The 8,171-nt window shown below is 36.5% G+C and overlaps 1 protein-coding gene across 1 annotated transcript in view; it reads left to right on the top strand.

Moving 5' to 3' along the window:
* LOC107750467 (neuronal acetylcholine receptor subunit alpha-7-like) overlaps positions 1-8,171 on the top strand; it is a 35,201-nt gene that overhangs the window by 15,404 nt on the left and 11,626 nt on the right. The window contains exons 3-4 of the mRNA XM_016565835.1: positions 221-265; positions 4,763-4,872. Coding sequence (XP_016421321.1) covers positions 221-265; positions 4,763-4,872 — 155 coding nt within the window. The remainder of the gene's footprint in view (positions 1-220; positions 266-4,762; positions 4,873-8,171) is intronic.

Below are 8,171 nucleotides of genomic sequence, written 5' to 3'. Positions count from 1 at the left end.
TGTGTGTGTGTGTGTGTGTGTGTGTGAGAGAGAGAGAGAAAGAGACAGATAGAGAGCAAATGGTACACAGAGGGCAAAAAAAAGAGAATAAAAGTCTTTGTTCATAGAAAGGGTTGGGATTATAGAGGCAGAAAGGAGATTTGTTCAGTTTGAAGTAATCCTTCATTTATGTCCTCATTTGATACTGAATCTCTTTTTCTCTTCTCTTTCACTGCCCCAGGATGAAAAAAATCAGGTATTAATAACCAACGCCTGGCTACAGCTGGTGAGTTTCTACTTAGTTTCCTTTTGTACTCTGTGCATGTGTGTGTGTGTAATAATGTAAGGCAAGTACGTCATTTTGGTAATATTTCCGGGCAACTACTTTCTTACTTTTTACTAAGAGCCACAGCTCCTCTCTTCTTGGGAAAGACCAAAAAGTGTTTTAACGGTTTGTCACAATTACATTTCAATAACATATTTAAAATCAGCAATAAAATACAACATCTGAAAAATGTTACAATTAAAAACCTCATTGATATAATGCAGTTTCCAGCTATTTCCAACTCATCACCAGTGGCAGTAAAGCACCAACAAACTTCTCACACAAATTATGATTACAAGAGCAGAGTATCGATTAATAAAGTCTTGTTTCCGCATAGTTCCTTGCAAAGTAAGTCTTCAAAACCATGCACTTCACCATATTGCATGACTTATAAACTAATATATTTTGACAATTACATCATATGTACCATATATATGACTTTTCTGATGTAGTAAACTTGCTCAGTAGCTCACCTGGTAAAGCATTCACTTGCAATGCACTCGGCTACAAGCAGTGTTGCAAGCAGCAGAATTATTAGAAATTTAAATAGGTTGTTCCAGTCGCATGACTCACAGGTGACAAACAAAGGTTTCAGACCTCAGAGCAACAAGATAACGACATTTCAATGGCTTCTAGGTTTAATGTCATGCCCCTTGGTCACATCAGGCAGATTTAAAACTAAAATAACAGCTTGAAGTGGAGCAGGACCAGGTCTATATCTGGGAGTTATAATGGGCTTTCTGACTTCATAACATAGCTGTTTGCATTAGGATCTGTCTGTACATGGCTGCCATCCTCTGGTGCACCTTCTTTGGACTGCATTTTTATGTAGTTTCACTTTAAACAATAGAATTGAGTTCTAAACAAATTTCAGAAGAATGTAAAAACGAACGTTTATATTATATTTCACTGCAGGATTTAAATGAACATCATAAAAAAGCATGAATATGCCATGAGGTTGATAAACTGTTTTTGGCGCCAAAGAGTGCTTTAAGATGAGCAATGTTGTCAGACTTTGAATATATTCCAGTTCTGCATTCAAAACTCATCTGGATATTATTTACTTGAGTAAAAGTTTCCATGCTGAGAAACATTACAAACCAAAGTAATTGCTAAAATGCCAAGGCCCACTAAAGGTGCAAAACATAAGCACATTAAATATATTTGGTAAACATAATCAGCCTGAAAGCAGGCAAGTGTGAAATTTCATGAAAGGCATGTTTGCAAATGTGAATATACTCAAATGGCACCAATTGATTGGTGCCAACAGTGAGTTTTAGTTGTTAAAAGGCGTTTCTATCTGTCTGAAACATTGCTCATCTCTAATTCACCTTTATTGACCTCATCAGCCATAATGCATGAGTTTAGCCAACTGAGCACTTAACCATGAAATTAAGCTGGATAAGAAATTTTCCACAAAGGGGCCGCTCTGATTTTGAACCCAACATTCAGACCAGTTGCTTTCCAAAGTGCCAAGCAGGCTTAGAGACAGACCTTGCACAGATGATCACCCACAAACTGACTTTTGATTTTTTGACGTTGTAATGTATGGCCCACAGATGGATGTCACATGTTAAATGTTGCATGAGACACACATTTATGTTTTAGATAAAGTCTGAGGGATAGATGGGTAGGAATAGGGATGGGTGTAACTCGAATGTGGTGTGTTTTGGTCCTAGATCTCTCAAAATTTAGCACAAAATACTGTAGCAATATGTCAACCTCAGTTGCTCTATTATATGTGATTATGAAGCAGACTTAAAGAACTGATTTTGAATAGGAGTTGCATTGTTGCAGCCTACTCCAACAGGTCTTACTGACTGCAGCCTTTTTTCTGCTTAAACCCTGTCATTCCTCATGTCTAGGCATGATAAATATAATTTAAAAAGGGGGAAAAAAAATTAGTTTAGTTTTCAAAAGTATTGTTTTTCAAAAAGCATTAAATCTCTTTCCATTCATTTAAGTGGTAACCTGAAATTGTTACCTTAACAATCTCTGTCTGATTCAACATATAACAATTAATTTTGTTGGTATAAAAATAGGTTGGTTCAGTGTTAAATAATATTTTTGACTTGTATAACCAGTTCATTTAGATTTACCATTTTTAGGTTACCACTTTTTGAATTGTAGAATGGTGGTATGATCTTAAAAAACAGAATATGGTATATTAAATTATAATATACAAAATATACAAAACGTGCAAATATACAAATATTAAATTGGTTAAAAAATTAACTACTCACCTTATCTTTTATTGGTTCTAAAATCTTACGTGTTTCTTAAAAACATGAAACTGCGCATGTAACATTGGGAAGAAAGTGGATCTGTTGTTTTCTTCCCATGCTTTTATTGGACATGGTGTAGAAACAGTATGTTCTATTGTAAGTATGTGCTGCAGTACATCTATGAAATAAGTGCAGCGCACATTCCCTGATCCTATCATTATGTCAGTGCCGAGCAAGCCGTCCTGTCCGCAGAGAGAGCCAGCGCCTCGGGGAATACGCTCACTAAAGCACACTGGGACATCTGAGCCACAGAGACACAGAGAGAGAGAGATGTGTGGAACAGAAACTTCTCTTTCCTCCTGACTGATCTGATGTGATCTGTGAGGATGAAACAAACATGATTTTCTCCCTGTTGTTTTAACTCAATTAACTGTGCATCAGTGAACACACACACACACACACATACACACACACAAGTAATCAGAAATAGTTGAAAGGTCGTATTATAATGATAGCAATCTGTAATATATGAGATAAAGAGGAACAAACGTAATAAAGAATATATGTGCTTAACCTACATAATTTTTTTGTGGAAACTCATGCCAAGTTTTTTTTTAACATGCTCGGGAACTTCTACCAAAATTTCCAAGAGTTACGGGGATAGTAGCCACAGAGACACACACACACACACACACACACACACACACACACACACACACACACACACAGATGTGTGGGACAGAAACTCCTCTTTCCTCCTGACTGATCTGATGTGGTCTGTGAGGATAAAACAAACATGATTTTCTCCCTGTTGTTTTAACTCAATTAATTGTGCATCAGTGAACACACACACACACAAGTTATCAGAAATAGTTGAAAGGTCGTATAATAATGACAGCAAGTTGTAATACAAGAGATAAAGAGGGACAAACGTAAAAAATAATAGATGTGCCTCCCCTACATTTTTTTAAAATTTTGTAGAAACTCACACCAGTTTTTTGAACATGCCTGGGGTCTTCTACCAAAATTTCCAAGAGTTACAGGGATAGTTAATCCAAAAACTTTTCATCCTTGTAGGTATCCAGCTATTGTGTAAAATGCAGAAAGAAATGTTTTATCTGATGAAACATGAAGACAGTCAAAATGTATAGGTATTTTAATAAGGATGCGTATTTATACGGTAATGCTAATCGACATAGCATTTATCACTGTGTAGAATACTATAAAATAATATAATTTCTGCCTCATTCTGTGATAAGAATCAGTTCATAAAAGGAAGTTATTTAAAACACTCGTTTGGAGTAAAAATATGTTGTTATTCTCATAAATTGTACTTTGAGGCTGTAGTAAACTAAAAACGGTTTGCATTTTAGTCTCTTCTGTTTAGTGTAATTATTCTTTTTGTATGCAATGATGTGTTTCATTGGTCAAAGAAGGAAAAAAGAGGAATTTGTCTGATAGCATGGTTTATTTATTTATTTTTATATTTATTTTTCAAGATTTGTATATATATCATGATATATCGCTATTGTGAATTTTTGTGGCCACGGTAATCGTGTAGTGAAAAATCTAATATTGTGACAGCCCTAGTTCCAATTATCAAAGCAGCAAGTCTAATGTCTTGTTTGCCTTTTCTCAGTTGAGGGCATCTCTAAATTAATTTAATAGGATATCAGTGTGCTTTCTGTTGCTTATAACAAGAAAGACTGCTTGTGTGATGCTAATAAAGCTTTAAAAAAAACATTATATTACTCTAAATCCAGTGTGGCACTGCATATTAACCTGCCCTATAATACAGCAGAGAGGCAACTTTAGGCTAGAGAAAATATAGCCAAGGGCCATCTACACCTCTGAAGAGGGATCAGGTGGAGTTCATGCACAAAGAAGTGAGATGTCAACACACATTACTCATATTAACATTTTTGACTTTCACCGACTATATTGAACTTTAATCATTGGCATTTAAGTGATTTTTGGAGACTGTTCAAACACATGGTGTTATATACAGTTTCGTGTATTGCATATGCATGTGTCTTTGCTCTGTGTTGTATGTGTATTTATGTCCTTATTTCCTTATTTTCCAGTGGTAAAGGTACATGTGTGTACCCTGGGGAGACCCCAGCTGTGTGATTGTGTTATTGTGTTTTCTGGCTGTGTGTGTGTAGAATATGTTTGTGTCTAACTATCAAGTATTTTAATGATGCTGAATCTGATGCATGTTTCATGTTTTCAGGGATGGACAGATATCTATCTGAGCTGGAACCCTGATAACTACCCTGGTGTTCAGACCCTGCGTTTCCCATCCAATCAGATCTGGACACCAGATATTCTGCTGTACAACAGGTATTGGACACATAGTTACATTTATATCATTTTGTTTGCTTGGAGCCCACAATAGTGTGTTCTTCTTAAACTGCCTAATAAATGGTCTTATTCTACCAAAGCAATAAGCCACAGGAGGCTGATCAGTGATTTTGCCATCTACACACACATACAACACACTCCAGTGGATTATTATAAGACAGCAGCAACAGCGGTATGATAAAAGACACTAATCAGTACCTTAAAGGGGTCATATGATGCGATTTCAATTTTTCCTTTCTCTTTGGAGTGTTACAAGCTCTTGGTGCATAAAGAAGATCTGTAAAGTTGCAAAGACTAAAGTCTCAAATCCAAAGAGATATTCTTTGAAATATCTCAAGAAGCTTTCACAGAGAACATCAGAGGCATCAGGCAAGGAGTTCGTAGAAGGATTTGCAACAGATTGAATAATTGAGAACAAAACCTTAGGTTTAGAGTGATTAGTTTCAATTAGATTAGAAAAATATGCAGCTTTAGCAGACTTAACAGCAGTTTGGTAAGATGTAAGTGAGTCTTTAAACATTTGAAGAGAGATATGTAGCCTGTCCTTCTTCCATTTGCCTTCTGCCTTTCTACAGTTTTGTCTTAGAAGACGGGAGTCCAGCCCGGGGTCGTCACATTTGGTTGCCTCAAGCCCGCCGGCCGTCGCTCACTCTAGGCCGCCGTGTGTCAGTTCAACCCAAATATTCAGATGTGTGCAGCACATTTTAAGGAAGACTGTTTCCTAATCCTGGGAGAGGAGACTACAGTGCCGGCTGTTCTGACTCACAGACTGTAAGTACGTTTTCATTTGAAGGATTTGCCACTGACGATTCAAACGCGAGTTTTGAGCAGTGTGGAGTAGGGCTTGCTGTTTGTCATTTCTCCGATCACGAATGCAGACATGGTTTTATGTTAACGCGGCGCGATGCAATGCAATGCGTAAAAAGACAGTATAAGTCATTATAATCCGTAATTATGTCCCCACTGGATGCAACAAATGCCTCGTTTATAATGGGTTTTAATGTTTTTGTCTCGTTGCTCCGGCCGGGACATGGCATCACAATATGGTAAGGGACGTAACATTTCCGTCACACGCTTGAGGTATTCGGCCAATCACAACGAACTGGATAGCTGGCCAATCAGAGCACACCTCCCTTTTCAGACCGATGAGCTTTGTAAAAATCGACGCGTTTCAGAAAGGCGGGGCATAGAGGAGAAACAATAATGTACAGTATGTGGAAAATAATGTGTTTTTTTAACCTTAAACCGCATAAACACATTTCATTACACCAAATACACCAAATAATGTTCTTTTTAGCAACATCATATGACCCCTTTAAGTGGTTACACTTTAAGGTGTCCTATAGTGTAATTATAGATTAATATACACAGAGTAATATTAATTAACAACTACTTACTATAGGGTTAGGACTAAAGATTGGTTTAGGGTTATAGTTGCTTGAAATTATGCACAATTTACTGTTATTGTAAGTACATTTAGCGTGTAACAAGGACACTGTAAAATAAAGTGTTACCAAAAATGGTGTGAGCATTGTGGGCAAAGGCTTGGATCATGAATATTCATTAGATTATGCACATTCTAACACTATAACGTGCTGTATTAAGTATATGTCATGTTGATGAAGTGTAGATTAAATGCAAACTGTTTTGGTCATTCAGTTGTACTGTGCTAACTACTATGCTAATTACATTTATATGACCCAGTGTAAATGAATGTGTAGACCCAATTAGATGTCAGTTATCAACAATCAAGACACATGAAGTGACTAAGAGTACATTTGTACTTCCTCTGTGTTGAATGATGGCCGACGGGGACAGAGACTGTTTAATAATACAGGAGAAAGCCAGTAAAACAAATCAGAGGAGCTTTATCAAGCTTACAGAGACACATTTTCATGTGCCTCATATCTGTGTGGATACGGTGCTGTGATTTCTTTTATTTTTATGCCAAGTAGTCATTCTTGACACAGGTATCAGTCCACATGTGATGTTTCACAGCACCAAACATTCATAATAAATTCCTTCAGTGTATTTTGGCAGAATTATAAAGGAACTGTTGATCTAAAAATGAAAATTCTGTCATCATTTACCCATCCTCTAAAGCTGAATAACTTACTTTCTTACTTTGAACCTAAATGTTGAATGAGAAAAAGCAGCATGAACATTCCTTAACACACCTTAACACATCATGAAAGTCATTCATGTTTGCAGTTACATGAACGTGAGTAAATGATGAGGGAATTTTCAGTTTTGGGTGACCTATCCCTTTAGGCATTATTATACGTTGGGTGGACTTTGAAAACTCAAGCCTTGTGTCAACAATCAGTAGATTCGAGTGACCATCTGTTCCATCTGAATGGAAATCTGAACTGATATGTGATGCACTCAGTTTTATAACATCATACTTCACTCTAGTTGCTCTCACCACAGAATTGAAAGCTCAGGCAATAAAGACAGGCAGTGAAACATCAGTTTACACGTTGCAAATTGGCATTAGGGGACACTGGAGGCAATTGTAACATTTTTTTTTTACATTTTCCTTCATAACTCACAAACTAAAACATATTCATCTGCCAACAACAGTAGAACCATTAAAACATTTACACTGAGAAAGGCTTGATCATAATATTGAATTATGAATTTAATTACAGGAAGTCAGAGCGTCATAAAACTTTTAAGTAACAATTTAAAGATAAAATATAAAGGCATAAAAATGCTGGGCATTAAAAAGCTTACTTTTTTATGTCTAGCACAGTAAAATAATCTTTATATTTTTCAGGCAGAGAGGGAACTGTAAGTATGTGCTGAATAAGTGTTAGCAGCTTACCTTTCATCAGAAATATCAAATCAGTAGTATAATAAAGGATAACCACAAATTGTGTGAAGGACCATTCTGAAACATTTAGACTACAGCTGGCACTTGATTTTGTTGACTCTTATTGTTTAGTGCCACTTGCAACATGTTTAACCACTTTGGTCTGGTCTGGCAGTTAGTCGTTTGTAAAACCCTATGACTTCCGCGAAAAATCAAAAGTAGGTCAGTACACTTAAATGAAAACACGATATGGACTAATGTCTGAGTATCAAACCACAAAAGACTATTTAAATATGAATCCTGCATGTTCTGTGTGTCTGTGTGAATGAATGGCGAATACTAATACTGTGAATACTACACACATACTGAAGCACACGTGACGTTCGCAGTGTTTTCAGCCTCTGCCGCCTCAATATATGAGTACATGAACACATAAACATAATCTCTAGAACTGCTCTCAGAG

The sequence above is a fragment of the Sinocyclocheilus rhinocerous genome, unplaced genomic scaffold, assembly GCF_001515625.1.
Source record: "Sinocyclocheilus rhinocerous isolate Xijiao unplaced genomic scaffold, SAMN03320098_v1.1 scaffold1, whole genome shotgun sequence".
Taxonomy (NCBI): Eukaryota; Metazoa; Chordata; class Actinopteri; order Cypriniformes; family Cyprinidae; genus Sinocyclocheilus; species Sinocyclocheilus rhinocerous.
This window is presented reverse-complemented; position numbering and strand designations above follow the sequence as displayed.